This window comes from Notolepis coatsorum (genome assembly GCF_963971535.1).
Source record: "Notolepis coatsorum genome assembly, chromosome: 2".
Classification (NCBI taxonomy): Eukaryota; Metazoa; Chordata; class Actinopteri; order Aulopiformes; family Paralepididae; genus Notolepis; species Notolepis coatsorum.
The window spans coordinates 52988860-53010163 of record NC_140166.1 but is presented as its reverse complement, the minus strand read 5'-3'; the positions used below and the strand labels follow the sequence as shown (position 1 = coordinate 53010163).

The 21304-nt window shown below is 42.8% G+C and overlaps 1 protein-coding gene across 2 annotated transcripts in view; it reads right to left on the bottom strand.

Annotated features, from left to right (window-relative positions):
* ehmt1a (euchromatic histone-lysine N-methyltransferase 1a) overlaps positions 1 to 21304 on the bottom strand; it is a 160376-nt gene that overhangs the window by 100245 nt on the left and 38827 nt on the right. For both annotated transcript variants that reach the window (XM_084309159.1, XM_084309160.1), the window contains exons 11-13: positions 12008 to 12114; positions 4650 to 4772; positions 2746 to 2847 (exon numbers count right to left, since the gene is read on the bottom strand). In XM_084309159.1, coding sequence (XP_084165285.1) covers positions 2746 to 2847; positions 4650 to 4772; positions 12008 to 12114 — 332 coding nt within the window. The remainder of the gene's footprint in view (positions 1 to 2745; positions 2848 to 4649; positions 4773 to 12007; positions 12115 to 21304) is intronic.

Here is a 21304-nt window from a genome sequence, read left to right as displayed (position 1 = left end):
GAGAGCGTGTGTCTGTGTGTGTTTCAACACCTCGATAAGTACCTGTACTTAACACTTTGACTGCCGGAAAACGCTTAAAAGCGTCATTCCCGGCCATGCTCAAGTTGCCGGAGGACGCTTTACAGCGTCCTTATATCAATATTTCAAAAATCTGCGATCGGATTCATATTTCCCCTCCGCTGGCCTGAGATCCACCAGGAGGACCCACTGAGCTCTCTGGCGGTTCAGGAGCGCCATCTGGTGGCCGATCGGCGCAATCGCTTAACAGGAAGTGCTATGGAGGTTGTGCTGATCGGCCGTATTACTTCCGGGCACTCGCTATAGGTTCCGGGACTCGATCTCGACACACTACATAGCGATCGATTGCCAATAACTCGATAAACATGATTTGGACGTATATACCATTATACAAGCTGGAAATGGACCGGGTAAATCTACATCCCATAATGATAAAATTTCGACTCTACGATGATCGCCCAACGGCGCGCGGAGACTGGGGTGAGTTTTAGCGTGTAAAATTACCGTCTTCGATACTAACTGCTATGATCAACATTTGACCCACATTAGATGATTGGTATAACGCTGCCCACGGAATTATAAACGCCCTCTAGCCCATCCGGTCAACATCAGATGATGTGTAGTAACTTCTAGAAGTACGTCTAGTTGGAATTTTTTATATCGCGCTGATTGCCATAAAACTGTATTGCATCATCAATATAATGCATTTGGGGCTATAGATCACGTTCTGGAGAAAGCTGCAGAAAGAGATGAAAACATACTTATACATTAGACCATACTTTACTATGAATATGTGAATGAAAAAGTTTAACGTTGCTACACAATGAACAATACATATAGGACTTTGAATGGGCCCTAATAATGGCAATGTAGCAATAGAATTTAAAAAGTTATAGCTCTCCATAGACAAATAGAGCCGGCAACCTATGGTATATCATGAATTTAACCCATGGCAACCAAAGTGTTAATACGCGGACAGGCCACACCCAGCGAATAGCCCTCGCGTGTAGTTTTTCCACAGTATGAGAGACAATGCTTGTCGAACTATATAACAATAATTACCTCATTTACAAGTTGTATTTAAGTTTGCAAATAAGGGCAAATAAGGGAACACATTAACACTTTGATAGCCATGGGTTAAATTCATAATTTACCATCCATAGCCAGCTCTATTTGTCTATGGAGAAGTTCCCCTTCTTTGCAGGGCTATAACTTTTTAAATTCTATTGCTAAATTGCCATTATTATGGCCCATTCAAGGTCCTATATCCATTGTTCAGGGTGTAGCAACGTTAAACTTTTTCATTCACATATTCATACTAAAATATGGTCTAAAGTATAAGTATGTTTTTATCGTTTTCTGCAGCTTTCTCCAGAACTTGATTTATAGCTCCAAATGCATTATATTGATGATCAAATACAGTTTGATAGCAATCGGCGCAAGATAAAAAATTTCAACTGGACGTGGTTCTAGAAGTTACTACGTATCATCTGATATTGACCGGATGGGCGAGGGGGCGTTTATAATTCCGTGGGCAACGTTATACCATTCGTCTAGTGTGGGTCATATGGTCATCAGAGCAGTTTATATGGAATACGTTAGAAAATAACGCTGGATCTTACCGTATCTTCCTCGCGCCGTTGGACGATCACCGTGGAGTAGACAGTTTTCGATTATGGGATGTTGATCCTGATGAACCATTTCCAGGTTGTATAATACTATATACGTCCAAATAACGTTGTTTATTGAGTTAGGGCGAGCGATTGATTATCCAGTGTGTTAAGATGGGGTCCGGCTACCGATCGCGAGTGCCCGGACGGATTATGGATGAGCACTTCCTGTTTGGCGCGCCCGCCCGGATGGCGCTCTTGAACCGTTAGACAGTTGAGTGGAGCTCACCAGTACATCTCATGACTCCGGAGGAGAAATATGATTTCGATCACAGATTTTTGAATTATTGATATCAAAGACGAGTTACGGCGTCTTCGGCAGAATGAGCATGGCTAGGAATGACGTCTAAACACATCATCGGCGATTAAAGTGTTAATGACATTTCAAAGATGTAAAAAAAAAAACAAGATTTCGATTTTTTTTTGATTTTCTTTAGAGCAAGACATTTGTTCACTTCCTGACACCTCTCTGGCCGAATCAAATCGGGTTTGGCCGCGTCGAGTCACATATGTGTTTTATTACACGTATATGTTCATACATACCAACTATTTCACCCACCGATCATCCTTAGCAACACTATTCTCACCGACATCTAAGAAGGGAGATCCCCCCTTGAATGGCCCTTCGAAGGTTTATCTCCTCCACATTGCCTGTGGTGCTCCCCCCCCCCCCTATTGCTAGGTTTTTAGTGAGTTTTTCCTTACCTTCGCATGGGGTATGTCTGGGAGTGTTGTTTGCTTTTGATACAAGGACTAACAGTCATAATAACATAAACGACAGGTCAATATGAGTTTTGAAATTGTATTTGCTGTATTTTGTGGTTGCAAAATCGGTAATGTTTGTACACTGGAGTAAAACACATCTATATTCTGATTTGCAATGGGGTCGAGAAAGCTACGATCTGGATTTCATTCGATCATCTAAAACTATATTCACAAATTTGACTTGTAGATCGAACATAATACGCTTTTGAGAAGTTTCAAAACACAGGTTCATACAAACAGTGACATGACTGAAGCAGCGTCGGTCGGTAAATCAGGCAGTATGAATATGTACCTGACAGTTGATGTATTTAGATGCCTTGGAGAGCAGATGAAGCGATATGTCATAATGGCCCAGTTTAGCTGCCAGATGCAGACAGGTGGAACCCTTGATGTCCTGGGAGGACAAGAGGATTCACATAGAACAATGTTACCATTATGTTACCCTGAACCCCCATTATGTTACCCTGAACCTCCATTATAAACAATGTTACCATTATGTTTAGGGATGTCCGATATTATCGGCCGATATTGGCATTAAAATATTGGTGTTAATTCCATGACAAGATATATGTAATGTTAATTACCTGAAATTATTCAGTTTTTTTGGGGGGGAAACCCTGCATATATCGTTATCAGTTGATATCGGTTGATATCGGTATCGGAAATTAAGAGTTGGACAATATCGGTGTAGGTAAAAAAGCCAATATCGAGCATCCCTAATTATGTTACCCTGAACCCCCATTATGTTACCCTGAACCTCCATTATGGTACCCTGAACCCCCATTATGTTACCCTGAACCCCCATGATAAACAATGTTACCCTGAACCTCCATGATAAACAATGTTACCCTGAACCTCCATGATAAACAATGTTACCCTGAACCTCCATGATAAACAATGTTACCCTGAACCCCCATGATAAACAATGTTACCCTGAACCTCCATGATAAACAATGTTACCCTGAACCCCCATGATAAACAATGTTACCCTGAACCTCCATGATAAACAATGTTACCCTGAACCACCATGATAAACAATGTTACCCTGTAGCTCCATTATAAACAATGTTACCCTGAACCTCCATGGTAAACAATGTTACCCTGAACCTCCATGATAAACAATGTTACCCTGAACCACCATGATAAACAATGTTACCCTGTAGCTCCATTATAAACAATGTTACCCTGAACCTCCATGATAAACAATGTTACCCTGAACCACCATTCTGGTTTCAAAATAGTATATGGCTTGTAATCCTGCAGGCTGCTGTTATTAGTAGGGATGCTCGATATTGGCTTTTTTACCGATACCGATATACCAATATTGTCCAACTCTTAATTTCCGATACCGATATCAACCGATACCGATATATGCAGGGTCCCCCCCCCCCCCAATTTTTTTTTAATAATTTCAGGTAATTAACATTACATATCTCTTGTTGTGGAATTAACACAACATTATGCATACTTTTGACAATAAAAAAAATCAGAATTTGTTCTTACTTGCTTGCCTGGGTAAATAAAGGTTATAGAAATGTAAAAAAATATAAAATAAAATTGAAAACCGATACCGATATTTTCCGATATCACATTTTAATGCCGATATCGGCCGATAATATCGGACATCCCTAGTTATTAGTGTATGATATGATTATGTCATGGATGGACAAAAGCTAAATCCACAGGCAAAGTGCGTCTTCACTTGCCAGACAAGGGTCTCGTTTTAAATAGGAGGAAATAACGCACACTCAATGTAGCTCCATTTTGGTTATTCATTTTATTCACCAACCTAATCTGAATCATGGCACTGATGAAGACAGTTCAAACTGTCAAAACGTTGGTGAATAAAAACGAACCAAAATGGAGCAACATTGAGTGTACGGTATTTCCTTCCATTTGAATGGCGCTGCCAACACCAGCTACTCAGAAACACCTCAGTGTGTATCTGCCCATCCGCTCGTTGGGGGTCTCGTTTTAACCCTTTCACAACCACACTACAGAAGGTTAACCCTTTCACAACTACACTACAGAAAGTTAACCCTTTCACTACCACACTACAGTTAACTGTCTGAAAGGGTTAACACTTTGTCGTGTGGCAGTGAATGGGTTACCCTTCTGTATTGTCGCAGTGAAAAGGGTTAACTGTTTGGTAGTGTGGTGGTGAGAGGGTTAAAGCGTGTCGTGTAAGTGACCGACCTTTTGGCTGACGTCCGCCCCGGCCCTCAGCAGGTAGGTGACCGTGTCCAGGTGGTTGTGTTCACACGCGGCCATCAGGGGCGTCCGCTGGTCCTCGTCGAACATGTCCAGGTTGGCTCCGGCCTGCGAGAGAGAGCAGGTATTTATACAGACATTAAAACACAGTGGATGCATGGTTCTTTGACCAGACAAGGCCCCTTAACACAATGGCGCCCAAGGACGTATATCTCCGTGTTTCGATTCCACCCGTTGTGGACAGAGGCACGGATAAGTCTGTGGCAAGTTGTTATTGCTTTTATTCCATTTTAATAACCTATTCAAGGTCGCCGAGCGGCACTGCAGATTTACCCTACTCTTTGAATTCGAGAAGGTGCAATACCGGCCAGATCCTCTTAGGGGCGCTATCGCGATAATGCAGTGTTCCCTGTGGCCGAACGGTAATCGATGGCGATCGATAACGGGGAAATGCTCGGGGCGATCCCACTGGACCACGGTAAGATCTTTTTCACGTAAAGTACATCCCGATCAGGCCTTGTTTTGATAGCCAACCAGGCGTTCGGCCTATGTGGCTAATGAGGCTAACGCGGTTATTGGTAATCGATAATCAGAAACGACGTCCCCCGCCCCCCCCCCCCCTTTCATGCATACATGCGTGAGGATCGTACCGATCATATGCAGTTTGAGTTTTAACTGGAGCGTATCTATAACCGAAATGCCATTAGATTTAACGTTATTAGCTATTAGCCCTGTATCTCGGCTTCCAGGAAATATACTAGACCAAATCCGCTATAATGCTTATATTCACGGCGCTATAAAATGAGAACCTATTGATGAAAAAAATATTCTTTAAGCCATTTTGAAGGGACGGTTTATGGACTCAATTGACAATGAGAATGGACAGATAGCAATACTATAAAGTATAGATTTAGCTGTACAAACAGCCCCATGTTTGTTTACATTCCCCGGTCCTCTTGACATTAATTAGACTCATCCCAATGGCCCCGAATGTGTTAAGAGGTTAAAAACCTGACCTGGCACCCCCCATTCTCAGTGCCATTCTGGAAAAGCTTGAAAGGGAAGAGCCTCTGTGATAATAATAATAATAATAATAATAATAATAATAATAATAATAATAATAATAATAATAATAATAATAATAATAATAATAATAATAATAATAATAATAATAATAATAATAATAATAATAATAATTACTTTCATTTATATAGCGCTTTTCTAGACACTCAAAGCGCTTTACAATGTAGGGTGGAAATTGCCTCCTTCACCACCACTGGTAGCACCCAACACACTGGCACCAGGCACACATCACACTACACAATGACTACCATACACTGGCACCAGACACACATCACACTACACAATGACTACCATACACTGGCACCAGGCACACATCACACTACACAATGACTACCATACACTGGCACCAGGCACACGTCACACTACACAATGACTACCATACACTGGCACCAGGCACACATCACACTACACAATGACTACCATACACTGGCACCAGGCACACGTCACACTACACAATGACTACCATACACTGGCACCGCCACCCGGCACACATCACACTACACAATGACTACCATACACTGGCACCAGGCACACATCACACTACACAATGACTACCATACACTGGCACCGCCACCCGGCACACATCACACTACACAATGACTACCATACACTGGCACCGCCACCCGGCACACATCACACTACACAATCAGGGCTGTACAGTGCGATGATATCGTCGCGAATTGCCCCTTTAATTGGCCATTGCGATTGGTAAATATTATCTGGGGGCGGGCTTGCGAGTAGTGCTTTCAAGCCTTGGATTCGCATTTCACTCCTAAATTATCCAAGGCGTGTGATGACGCGATGACGTCACTCACGCGAGCTGAGCAGTGAGCACTCAGCAGGTATGATCAGCGAGCTGCGGCGTCTGCTCCTCCTCCAGCGCTCTCGCACCCGTGGCTGTTGTAAACACTGGGACCTCGGTGAGCCTGCCAGCCGGCTAGCTACTGATAGCTATCAACAAATGCTCCAGTAAGTCTAGTAGTGCATGATAGCTTGCGTTAGCTTACTGTTCAAAACAAAACGTCCCATTAAACTAAATAGTTCAGATAGCTCCGTCCTGATATCAATGTCTTATAACACTGAGTCGATGCGTATTCGAGCTGAGGGCACGCTGAATATAGTCAATAGGGACCAGCTGCAGCGCCGGAGAATCCTGGCCGTAGCTGGAGGCTACTCAGTACACACAGACAGTGGAGCTGGTTGCATATAGCGAGCATTTAGACTTGTTGCGTGGTGGCGATGTCTCGCAGATAATACAACTACAAGTATGATTATATAATATATATATATTATTAAAAAAAAAATTATATTTAATAATTTTTTTTCTTTTTTTTTAAATAAAAAAACAATCGATATAAATAATGGTAAAATTGTTATTTAAAAATTAGGACCTAAAAAATATTTTTTGCCCTTAAATTTCTCATTTAGGGGCAAGTGTGCCCCTAGTGAAAAAGCTTAGCGTACAGCCCTGACAATGACTACCATACACTGGCACCGCCACCAATGTTCCCCCTAAGGTGCGCCCGTGCGCACATGGCAAAACGCTCCCGCGCACATCTGAAACCGGTCGCACAATTTTTTTTTTTTTTTTTTACAATTTTTTTTTTATTCAACAAACATGACCATGTTCACGTCTTAAACTCATACTGAAGCCTTCGTTTTGGTTTTAAATTGCATATCATCATTCATTTATTTATTGTCACACAGAGCAGAAGAATTTTGCCAAAACAAACCAATAGTATCCAGCTGCAGAACGGCAGACCAGCCACACTCTCAGACCCAAACGCATTTCCTTTGATTTAATTATACATCAAATGATTTATGTCAAGGATTGCAATGCCTCGCTTGAATGAAGTTAACTTTTCACCTGGATAACATTAACATTCAGGGTGAATGTAATGTGAGAAATTGGGATAAAAAAGAAATATATATGCACACACAATGCAAACGCGAAAATGTACATTACAGATGAACTGCAGAGAAAATTTCCAATTTATCATCCCGGTCGAGACTAATTGGAAGCGGAGTGCAACGCGTGCAAAGCTTGACCATATGTTTATGTGTCTAATAAAGGTGCTGGCGATCTCAAAGCTCACATGGACACAGCAAAACATTACAAACAAAGCAGTGCGAGGCGAGAGTTTGATGGCAAAGTTGACCAAATTGATTGAAGAATGCAGCTATACAGAGAGAGAAAGAAAATAATTTAAAACTATTTTGATGCCTCAAAATGATGTTTTGGTTTGATAAGATGCTTATGATACAATCATAAGGATTATGTGTGTAATAAATTAGTTTAGTACACTAATTGCAACAAATCTGAAACTGCATAGTGCACTTTTAAATTAGTATCTTTGTGAGGTTACTGTTTTATAATTTACATTACATTGAAAAGATAAAGATATATTTTTTAAAGCTGGATTTTCTAATACAGAAGAGGTATTATTTAGAACATTACATCATATTTTTCTTGTTATTTATTGTGTCCAGTAAGACTTGAAAATATATATTATTTTGTCATATGTTGATTTAGTTATTTTCAGATAGATTACTTTAGGCATAATACAGCATGTTGAGTAACTTTGGTTATAGAGAGATATTATTTTGTTATATAAAATAATATAAACAATAATTTTATATCCATACAGAGGAGGTATACTTTAAATATATTATAATGATAAGGCATCTTTGAGTAAACTTTGATTAAGTATCTTGAGGCTGAAGGCAGAGTGTCCTCTTTTTAAAAAATCACAATATGGTCACCCTTGAAGTCGCATTATAATTCACTTAATAAAATAATGACTAGTCAGCCTCCTAAAAAGACAAAAGTTAGTGACACGACTCACACCGCCGCCACCAAAGTAAGGACTATGCTCTGTATCGTCAATCAATGGTCAAATAAATATTTGATTAAGGAATATAATATGCCTTTTTGTATTATTTCTCTGTGTATCAGCAAAATGTATATATTTTTATGTTTTAGACATTAAGGGAAATTAAGATTCTCAGATTTTTTACAAACCACCGCTTATCAACTAACCGGTTAATCGGCAGGTGACGTATGTTGCTCAGTAGTTGCTGATGTCTGCTCAGGAGGTTTGAGTGTTTGCTCAGACCGAAAAATAATTAGAGGGAACATTGACCGCCACCCGGCACACATCACACTACACAATGACTACCATACACTGGCACCTGGCACACATCACACTACACAATGGCTGAACGGCTCAGGAGACAGGGATTGGTATCAGTCAATTAAGGGGAAGGGATGATTAGGTGGCCTTGATGTCAGAGACCTGATTGGGAATTTGACCAGGAACGTCAGGGAGCCCCCTACTCTTTACCATAGGCGTCCTGGGTTCTTTAACGACCGAATTCAGTTGGACTGTTGTTGTTATCCGTGATGGCTGTTTTGATTGATTGATTGAAAACTTTATTAACAGATTGCAGAATGGGTACAATACAGTACAGCTCAATACACACAATTGTTAAGGGGATGCAGACCAGAGAAAGACTTTCGTCTTGTTTACACCAGGGTCCCCCATTTTCAATTCATCAGGACATATATGACATACATGACATACAGATAGTCAGTACTGCTACATCTATACATTTATGACATACCAGATTTGCAAATACAGTACTGTTTGTGATACAGAAGGAGTCAAGAAAAGGGAGTATATACATTTGACGTAGAAACTGTACATTGGAGGAGGTTGGGTGGGGGGGGGTTGGGTACACTGGGATATTGACAACCATACTGGGTAATTTACATTGGAGGTGGTTGGGGGGGGGGGGGGGGGCACACTGTATAAACAAGCAAAACTGTACATTGAGGGGGGGGGGGGGGGGGGGACTCTGTACAAACAAACAAAATTGAACATTGGACTATTGACAAAACCATACTAGGTAAATGACTGTACATTGGAGGGGGTTGGGTTAGGATATTTACAGGGGCCAGTGTTGAATTGCAGTCTCCCGTAGGTGTCTCTTGAGAGAGGTTTTGAAAGTGGGTAGTGATCCACATTCCTTTACAGCTTTGGGTAGGGCGTTCCACATTGATGTGGCATAATTGCGAAACGTGTTTAGTCCCTTATTTGAGCCGAATCTGGGTTTAACATGATTTGTGGAGCTCCCTCTGGTGTTGTGATCGTGGTATTCACTGACCTTTGGGAAGTATTTTGCCATGTACATGGGTACCTTGGTCGTGTAGTGTATCTTGTAGACCAGGCCCATTGCAAGTTGCTGTACTCTGTCATCTACTCTAAGCCATCCTAGGTTGTCAAAGTGGGCAGGGGTGAGGTGGGTTCTAGGAGTAAGGTCAAGCAGTAGTCTGACCAGTTTGTTTTGAGATGTTTGTAATTTTGTTTTTAGCGCCTTTGAGGTGCTTTGGTACCATGAGGTGCAAGCATAGTCGTAGTACCCCTGAATGAGTGCTCCTGCCAGAGTCTTCAGGGTATTCTTGTTTACCAGAGAGGAGATCCGGTACAAGAATCGAGTTCGTTGGTTGACTTTTTTTATTACATTGGATTTTGTCACAGGAGAGATTAGCCTCTAGGATGGAACCCAGGTAGGTAATTTCATCTTTCCTTGTGACAATATTGTCACCCACTGTAACTGAGAAGCCGTCGGTCTTGCTGAGTTTGTTATTTGAACCGAAGAGAATGGACTCTGTTTTGCCCATGTGTAATGATAGTTTGTTATCAGCGAGCCATATGCAGATTCTGCCTAGTTCCGAGCTGAGGGTTTTTTCAACCTGTAACTTGTTCTTGTCAGAGACCAGCAGGGCTGAGTCGTCCGCAAACAGGAACAAGTTGCAGTCACAAGCTGACGACATGTCATTTGCATAAATTAGGAACAGTAGCGGTCCTAGTATGCTTCCTTGTGGAACACCACAGCTCACTGTGAGAGGGGGGGATAGGGTACCGTTTACCTCCACCATCTGTTCCCTCCCCTCAAGGTAGGACTGTGGTTGGAATGCTTCCGGTGTTAGTATCTCTTATTGATAAGAACTTCAAATAGGGTAAGATGAAGTTGCCCCAAAAATGCCATGGCTAGATTCCACAGAAGGAATTTGAGTAGTAACTTAGATTTCTGGATCACCAACCATTAAAATTATGCAGAACACTGCATATCATTGTTCTCTTATTCATTGATGTATATTTGAATATCTAGGGACATCTATGGACCTCAGTGAATGTATTACCAGTGTCAGAAATATTGTGTCTATTACTAGGCTTGCTTAAATTGTGATGAAACAAAGGAGAATATGAATTATGATTTTTCTTTGCATCTTTGACAGTGAATAACACCATGCTAATAATGACCAAACATTAAAAACTGCCACTGATCTCGTTCAGTACCTTCTTGAGATCATGTGTACAAAAAAATCTAAGGAAATGAATAAAGGGAAGATGATTAAACAGAAGGTTCTGTAGATACAGTACTGAATTCTCCCATCCGGACCAATGCAATTTGAAATATCATTACAGAATATAGAATACCGTAGCAGGCTTATAAATTAACTTATTATAGCCAATTTGCACATTTATATACATATATTATCTTTCAAATGCCCGAGTTCAATTTGGATTTAGTATCACCAGGCGTGCATAAGAACAGATAATGAAATCTACTGTACTTTTTTATTTTGACCACAGTGCAAGGTTCCGTTTTGAAACTAATTTCAGATCCAATTGTTGCTACATACTAACAATAGGGAAGATAAACTAACTGCGTTTTCAAATTTGTCAAAAATTTTACCTTTTGTGGTAGGATTATCCCGAATAATAACAGTTATTGAAATAATTCATACAGAACTCTGAACCTTAAACCCCATAGAACTTTAGGGGAAGTGTAGTTTTAAAAAATTCCAACGCAAAGCCATAGGTATGGATCTCCGCTACAAAATGGCCGCAAAAAAACTATAATTCCCATGATTCAAGGTATTACAAAATGGTCGCCTCACAAAATAACATTGACATTTCGAGAATGAAAATCTATCTAATAGCACTTTAACCTATTCCTAAACTAACGTATTGATGATAATATACATTCTAAATGCTGTTGTGACATGTTCATGAATGTTTATACTTGAATACGTTTGAAATTAAAATCCCTAGTTTTATAGAACAGTCTTGAAATATTGATTTATGACCATTATGTCATTTGCGGTCCGGTATATGTAAACCACTGAACCGTGGCTTTATCTGAAGTACAAGTGTAGCATCAGTGTGTTGCTGATGCCAGGCTCCGCTCACCTGGACCAGCATGTGGCAGATCTCCTGGTGGCCCTCTGCAGCTGCTGCGTGAAGAGGGGTGCGCTTGTTTTGGCTCTCCATCAAGAAGTTGGGGTCCTTCCCGTCCACTAAAATATACAGAGGTTTTGCAATGAAAACAATAGAGGACATACCTGGTGTTTAAGTCAAACACAAATGGGAGATATTCATCTATCACTCTGCTCTTAGATCCATTACTGGTGATAGTTACGGCCAATGTTCCCTCTAATTTTATTCCAGTCTGAGCAAACACTCAAACCTCCTGAGCAGACATCAGCAACTACTGAGCAACACACGTCACCTGCCGATTAACCGGTTAGTTGATAAGCGGCGGTTTGTAAAAAATCTGCGAATCTTAATTTCCCTCAATGTCTAACATAAAAATATATAAATTTTGCTGATACACGAGAAATAATACAAAAAGGCATATTATATTCCTTAATCAAATATTTATTTGACCATTGATTGACGATACAGAGCAAAGTCCTTACGGTGTGAGTCGTGTCACTAACTTTTGTCTTTTTAGGAGGCTGACTCGTCATTATTTTATTAAGTGAATTATAATGCGACTTCAAGGGTGACCATATTGTGATTTCTTTTTTAAAGAGGACACTGCCTTCAGCCTCAAGATACTTAACACATCTGGCGCCAATAACGTCGTACAACGTGTTTCAAGGTCATGCTAATTCTGCCAGACCACGGCGTACAACGTTATTGATATCACAGTCGGAGCCTGCACAACTCTGCAACGCTTCAATACTGCCGCCTGGTGGATGATCGGTGAGTTACAACCGGAAATGGATCTCTGGTGATCTCGGTGCATCTGGGAAATGCGTCCGGCACTCACATATTGTTGCGGGACTCTAGACACACATCCGTGTATATGGATCGCTGCCATAACTCAATAATCGATATGATTTGGGCGTTTATTATTATTATACAAACCGGAAATGGATCTAGTCGATCCACGTCAAATAAGTGGGATCTTTTTCCTCCAGTCTCATCGGCGAACGGTATATATATATATACACACACACTACTGTGAGAAAATAATAATCACACAGACTTAATGATTTTAGAATATTTCAGATAATGAAATTAAATGTTTATATCATCAACTATCCAGTTAGTATTTATACTGTGTGTAACATTTGGCTACTTTAAATCATTGAATGTAGAGAGAGAGAGAGCGAGAGAGAGAGAGAGAGAGGGGGGGCGAGAACGAACAAGAGAGCCAGCCCCCCCCTTCGGGTTTTGTTCTAGGTTCGTGTTTTGATCGTCTAAGCTGCCGTAGGTGATGACGTCACACTCGAATGTAAACAGGAAGAGATGGAGATGGAGACACACGGAGATCGAAATTGAATGATATACAGAAATGAATAACCAATAAATATGAAGTTGTTTAAACTTCTGTTGTCAAGCGTTGTCAATATAACCCACCCCCTTTCCTCACGAATGGAACTAGTCTTGTGGAGTCCGCTTTGACCGTTTTCCAGGGTTAGCAGAGATCGCTAGTTAGCTTAGCATAATCCTAATGGGTACCTTGGTTAGCAGCTACCGTTAGCTCATTGCTCGTGTCAATTAAATTGCATGTTATTAAAGGTCCGCGCTGGTCTGTCTAATGAAATGACAACCGCAACATTATATTGCACTGTACAGCCCTGGTTGTAGGCTAATGTTTTACTACAATTTGTATGGATTAATTTAGGAGTGAAATGCGAATGAAGGGTTGAAATCACCACTCGCAAGCTTGCCCCCAGATATTATTTTAAACTCGCACGGACCAAATTAGGGGGCAATTTGCGATCATATCATCGCACTGTACAGCCCTGTAACGTCACACGCAACAGGTTACCGTAGTATTCGGTGGAACGCGCCAGTCCATTTAACTACATGCATATTTTACACAAACGTTTCTGTGCGCGACAGATTTCAGATGCGCACGCACGGGCGCACCTTAGGGGGAACATTGGTTACGGCACTTGTCATTGCATCCTGCATTATAAGGTGGGTTGGTCTTGTTATGTACTAGGAGCCTGATCACTCCTGTGTCACTGTGCATGCAGGCCTGATCACTCCTGTGTCACGGGGCATGCAGGTGAGGGCTGCCAATTAGCGAATTGCTGCTGATTGGCTACCTGCTGGCAGCTTTAAAACCAGCCCTGGTAACACACATGCAGGGTCTGTGCTTAGAGGAGTGTTGGGTAACAGATAGCTATCACGGTCTTCTTTCCTTGTACTTTAGTTTACACCAGTAATTCCTTGATAGAGTAGCATTTTGAGTTTGAGCACGGGGTTTTGGTGTTGGTTTGCACATAGGTTGCGGGCCTTTGAGCCAGGGTCGTAACAGTTGGGCGCTCGTCCGGGATATTTACCACTAGAAATTTGTTTGGTGTTTTTTTTTGTGTTACACAGGGTGTCATGGTGCTATGGTTTGGGGGGTGTTCGTTACATATTGTGTAACGTGGGGGCTTGAGCCGTTTCATCAAACAGGTGAGTATGCCTTATTTGTTTGTAATTTGATGTGACTACTTATGCTGTTAAAATATATAGTTTAGTGGGCACCACATGTAGATAGGGACATTATTTTCTGGTTGTTGGTTAGCTTCCTGTGCACCACATACTCCTGGGGCAGTCAGGGAAGTGATTAGCACCATCTACTTGTCTGGTACCGTACCATGGACTGGACGGGTGGATGGTCAAGTATGATCTTTGACTGGTAGCAGGTGTGGTTGAAGATGGTTAGGTCTACAGGGTATTAGTTTAAGGGTAGGTAGATTAGGGGGCCAGAAAACACAGGTAGTGTGGTAGGGCCTGATTTAGTGTTTCTTAGGGTAGACATGTGGTGGGCCGGTTTTGACTGCAGTTTAGATGTAGAAGCATATGTAGTCATATCAGGTTAGAAGGCGCACCTGTTTGGATTTGTTTGTTGAATTTATTTTGTTTGTTTGAGTGTTTGGTGAGCATACCTGTTAGCACCTGACCTCCTGCGTGTATGACACTTCTATTTATTTCAGGGTGGTTGTTTTATTTATTTATTTATTTTTTGCAAACTAGAAAGGTGCGCTCCGTAGAGCTCACATTTCCACCGCGTTCCCTTCTGGTTGTTATTATTGGCATTAGCATTCTTCAGTGGTTCTTCAGTGGTTCTTTATGGTTCTTTGTGGTTCTTCATGGTTCTTCAGTGGTTCGTTAGTGGGTCTTCAGTGGTTCTTTAGTGGTTCTTTGGTGGTTTTTCAGTGGTTCTTTAGTGGTTCTTCGTGGTTCGTTAGTGGTTCTTCGTGACTGTAAAGTAAAGTGGGTAGCTTGTGGTGACTGGTACAGTAACGATGGCTTCCATCAAGGACTTTGTTGATCACCCGTCTCATGACATGTTGGAGAAGTTTTCCAAGGAACAACTTCTAGAACTTGCTGTACACTACAGGGTAGAACTTACTGCAAGTGAGAAACGTTTGAAGCCAACTGCCTTGAGTGCTTTAAGGGTGTTACTCATTAGAGAGCAGGTGCTTGTGGCGAGGGTGGAGGAGCCTCCTTTGTCTGACGCATCTCCGCTGTTACCTGGTGCAGAGGGTGAGTGGAGGATTAGAGAGTTGGAGTTTAAGGAAAGGCAGCTACACCAAGAGCGTGAGGAGAGGAGAGAGGAGCGTGAGCTTAAGGAGCGTGAGCTTAAGGGGAGAGAGAGGAGAGAGGAGCGTGAGCATGAGCGTGAGATTAAGGAGCATGAGTTTAAATTTAAGGAGCATGAGTTTAAGGAGAGACAAATGTTGCTGGAGCACGAGCGTGCGCAGAAGGAGCTTGAGTATAAGCATGCTGCATTACAGGCGGGTGCTCATCATTCAGAGTCACGTTCCGGTTTTGATGTAGGCAGGAATATTAGGATGGTGCCTCCATTTTTTGAGAAAGACGTGGAAAGATATTTTCCCCTTTTTGAACGGGTGGCAACCACATTGAAGTGGCCTGATACAGCCTGGACACTGCTGCTGCAATGTGTTTTAGTTGGTAGGGCACAAGAAGCCTATACTGCTCTGTCCCTTGAACAAAGCGCTGATTATGAGCTTGTTAAAGCTTCCATATTGAGGGCTTATGAGTTGGTCCCCGAGGCCTATCGTCAGCGTTTTAGAGGCTATCGCAGGTCGGAGGGACAGTCGTATGTTGAATTCGGAAAAGAGAAGGAGAACCTGTTTGACCGGTGGTGCACCTCGCAAAAAGCAGAGTCAAGGGAGCAGCTTAGACAGTTGGTTCTCCTAGAGGAATTTAAAAGGTGTGTTCCTGATAACGTTTCCACACATCTAAATGAGCATAAGGTATCGAAGATAGGCGACGCTGCTGTCTTGGCTGATGAGTTTGTGTTGACACACAAATCTGTCTTTGTAGAGGAGGGCCGTGTGGAGTCCAGGAGTAGTAGGCGTCCTTTTCAGGGGAGCCGGTTCCCGGCACCCGTGTCTGCTGGTCGGTTTACTTCGACTCCTAGGCAAGGTGGCTCTGCTAGTGCATTCCCAGAGGGGGTTATCTGTTTTTACTGTAAGGAGCCTGGTCATATCGTTGCTGGGTGCCCTGTGCTTAAGCAAAAAAATGTAAAAACTGTGGCTCTGGTAGAAATCATGGACAGGACACCTATGCCGACATTAGAGGGTGGGGTGCGAAGTATCAAAGGTGCAGACAGAGAGCTAGAGGGCTCCTCAACGTTTATGATGGATGGATTTGTTTCACTGGTTGGTGCATTAGGATCAAAGCAGGCTATTACAATATGGAGAGATACAGGAGCTTTCCAGTCTCTCATTCTGGATGGGATTTTGCCATTTTCGGAAGATTCTTCATTGCATTCCGGTGCCATTGTTCAGGGCTTTGGAGGAGGCTTTGTGAATACTCCTTTGCATGAGGTCTCGCTAAACTCTCCCTTAATATCAGGCAATGTTGTTGTAGGAGTATGTTCTCACATCCCCATAAAGGGGGTGTCCTTCATTCTAGGGAACGATTTGGCCGGTGGCAAAGTGCTGGCTACTCCAGTTGTAATTCCCGTCCCTGTAGTTTCTGAGGTTCCTGATGAGCTCGCACAGAAGCATCCAGGAGTGTTTCCTGTGTGTGCTGTGACACGCGCAATGTCAAAGGTCAAATGTGACACCCAGGATGTTGTTAACTCAGATTGTGATATGACACTTAGTGACACGTTCTTTGTTGAGTTGAGAAGTGGCCCTGATGAGGATTTTGGTAAGGTGATACCGTCTCATGAGCAGTTGGTACTAGAGCAAAACAAGGGTGTCTCCTTGTCGTCCCTCTTTGAAGAGGCGGTTTTAGAGGATGCAATGATAGATACGTCTCAAGGATACTTTGTTAGCAATGACGTGCTCATGAGAAAGTGGACACCACCTAACCTGTCCAGTCTGGATGACTGGGGCAGTGTGTTTCAGATTGTTGTTCCAGCCGTGTATCGTCCTGATATACTGCATCTAGCACATGATCACGATCTTGCTGGTCACATGGGAGTCAGGAAGACTTATGACCGTGTGCTGAGACATTTTTGTTGGCCTGGTTTGAAGTCAGATGTGGCACAATATTGCCGCTTGTGCCATGTGTGTCAGGTTGTTGGTAAACCAAACCAGAAGATCCCTCAGGCTCCTCTGCAGCCTATTCCTGCCGTTGGGGAACCTTTTGAGCGGATCCTCATTGACTGTGTTGGTCCCCTCCCTCGAACTAAGACAGGGAACCAGTACCTTTTGACTATTATGTGTGCAGCGACCCGTTTCCCTGAAGCCATTCCTTTACGCAAGATCACAGCCCCAGTTATATCCAAAGCTCTGGTTAGGTTTTTTTCTACGTTTGGCTTACCAAAGGTTATTCAATCAGATCAAGGGTCTAACTTCATGTCCCGTCTCTTTGCTCAGGTCCTCCAGCAGTCGTCTATCCAGCATTGCCCTTCCTCTGCCTATCATCCAGAGTCCCAGGGGGCGCTGGAGAGATTTCACCAGACTATCAAAACAATGCTGCGGGCATATTGTACGGAGTTCGAAAAAGACTGGGATGATGGAATCCCTTTGCTTCTGTTTTCTGCTAGGGAGGTAACCCAGGAGTCTCTTGGATTCAGCCCGGCTGAGCTGGTGTTCGGACACACAGTGAGGGGTCATTTGAAACTGCTGAAGGAAAAGTGGTTGGCTGACCAGACTCCTTCCTCTACTAATTTGTTGGACTATGTGTGTAACTTCAGGCTTAAGCTTAGTAGAGCATGTAAACTAGCGAAAGAGAACCTAAAGGTAGCCCAAGGAAAAATGAAGGTGTGGTATGATAGGCGGGCCCGACATAGGGTGTTCTCACCGGGAGACAAGGTGTTGGTTCTCTCGCCTATTCTTGGGTCTGCATTACAGGCTAAATACAGTGGGCCATACTCCATTGAGCGCAAAGTTGGTGAGGTCGACTACTTGATTAAGACTCCCGACCGCAGGCGCAAGAGTAGATTATGTCACGTCAATATGTTGAAGGCGTACAATGATAGGGCTCAGATTGACCAGTCAGGGGTCAAGCCTGTGGCTGTTCTAACAGTTTCTGCATCTCCTATTGTAGCCCACTGTTCTGTGTCGAAGGAGATTTCTCAGGGCAGGTTGCCAAACACCCAGATACTAGGTGACTTGGACTCACACCTGTCGTACTTGCCACTTCCTGAGCGTACGGATGTGGTGCGCCTACTTAGACAGAATATACGTTTGTTTTCTGATGTCCCTAGTCGTACTAATGTACTCGAGCATGACATTGATGTTGGTAGTGCAGGGCCAATTAAGCAACATGCCTACAGGGTGAATCCGGAAAAACAACGGATCTTGAGTAAGGAAGTAGACTATATGGTGAGACATGGCATTGCGGAGCCCAGTTCTAGTGCGTGGAGCTCCCCCTGCCTGCTTGTTGATAAGCCAGACTGCACTCATCGGTTCTGTACTGACTTCCGTAAAGTTAATGCAGTAACCAAGCCGGACTCGTACCCTCTTCCTCGGATGGACGACTGTATCGATCGGGTGGGTTCAGCAGCCTTTGTAAGTAAATTGGATTTGCTAAAGGGATACTGGCAGGTTCCGCTTATTCCGCGAGCACGTGAGATATCCTCTTTTGTCACACCAGAGAGTTTCTGCCAGTATACAGTGATGGCCTTTGGCATGCGAAATGCCCCAGCGACGTTTCAGCGGCTAGTGAACAAGGTCCTGGCCGGGGTAGCGTTCTGTGAGGCATATCTGGATGACCTGGTTATCCACAGTTCCTCTTGGTCACAACATGTGGAGCATCTGGCGGAAGTGTTCAAGCGGTTGGGTGATGCTAACTTGACAGTTAACCTTGCAAAATGTGAATTTGGACAGGCCACGGTTACCTACCTGGGTAAGGTGGTTGGACGTGGGCATGTGTGCCCCATTGCAGCTAAGGTGGAGGCTATAGTGGGCTTCCCTGCTCCCATCACCAGGCGGGAGTTAAAGTGCTTCCTAGGTATGGCAGGGTACTATAGGAGTTTCTGTAGGAACTTTGCTTCTGTTGTTGCCCCTTTGACCAATCTGCTCAGTCCTAAGGTACCTTTCGTGTAGACTGAGACTTGTCAACAGTCTTTTGAGAGCATCAAGGGTATTCTGATTAGCGCTCCCGTTCTGTCAGCTCCCGATTTTCAACTGCCATTCAAGTTGGCAGTGGATGCTAGTGACCTCGGTGCTGGAGCCGTCCTCCTGCAAGAGGATGCATTAGAGGTGGAGCACCCAGTGTGCTACTTTTCTAAAAAGTTTGACAGGCATCAACTGCACTACTCTACTATAGAGAAGGAGGCGCTCGCTTTGGTTCTTGCCTTGAACCATTTTGATGTTTACGTTGGATCCTCCAGTTTACCCCTTGTTGTGTATACAGACCATAACCCTTTGGTTTTTCTTCGCAGCATGGTGAACTCGAACCATCGTTTGATGCGATGGAGTTTGTTCCTCCAAGCGTATAACTTGGATATTCGCCACATTCGTGGGAGGGACAACGTGCTAGCAGACGCCCTCTCACGGTCATAGTACCGGTGTTTGTGGTTTCCCCCGTTATCGCTGTTGTGGTAGTGGCCCTGACAACTAATGGGTCACAGTTGTTTTTTTGTTTTGTTTATGGGTTGTTGTGTAGTGGTTGCCTCTTGGGCAACCAGTTTGGTGGGGGAGGTGTTATGTACTAGGAGCCTGATCACTCCTGTGTCACTGTGCATGAAGGCCTGATCACTCCTGTGTCACGGGGCATGCAGGTGAGGGCTGCCAATTAGCTAATTGCTGCTGATTGGCTACCTGCTGGCAGCTTTAAAACCAGCCCTGGTAACACACATGCAGGGTCTGTGCTTAGAGGAGTGTTGGGTAACAGATAGCTATCACGGTCTTCTTTCCTTGTACTTTAGTTTACACCAGTAATTCCTTGATAGAGTAGCATTTTGAGTTTGAGCACAGGGTTTTGGTGTTGGTTTGCACATAGGTTGCGGGCCTTTGAGCCAGGGTCGTAACAGGTCTTCTCTATCAGAGGCGAAATAGGCATTGGTCTTTGTTTATCTTTAAAGCCATTGATGGAAGATTGCCACCATATTATCACAATGACGCTAGATTGGAATTATGGATCTTATCTGACCCACTCAAATGATTGGTTTACAGTCAAGGTGAGTTCAGTCTGCCTTTTGTTTTGATGCACCAGCTTCCTGGAATGATCTTCAACAAATCAATACCCCACTATCCTCTGGAGAATACCTCATTATGTAACTGTTTCTAATTAAAAACATGATCACAAACCTCCCTACCTCAGTATGTAACTGTTTTAATTTAAAACATGATCACAAACCTCCCTACCTCAGTCTGTAACTGTTTTTAATTTAAAACATGATCACAAACCTCCCTACCTCAGTATGTAACTGTTTTTAATTTAAAACATGATCACAAACCTCTCTACCTCAGTCTGTAACTGTTTTTAATTTAAAACATGATCACAAACCTCTCTACCTCAGTATGTAACTGTTTTAATTTAAAGCATGATCACAAACCTCCCTACCTCAGTCTGTAACTGTTTTTAATTTAAAACATGATCACAAACATCTACCTCAGTGTGTAACTGTTTCTAATTTAAAACATGATCACAAACCTCTCTACCTCAGTATGTAACTGTTTTTAATTTAAAACATGATCACAAACCTCCCTACCTCATTATGTAACTGTTTTTAATTTAAAACATGATCACAAACCTCTCTACCTCAGTATGTAACTGTTTTTAATTTAAAACATGATCACAAACCTCTCTACCTCAGTATGTAAC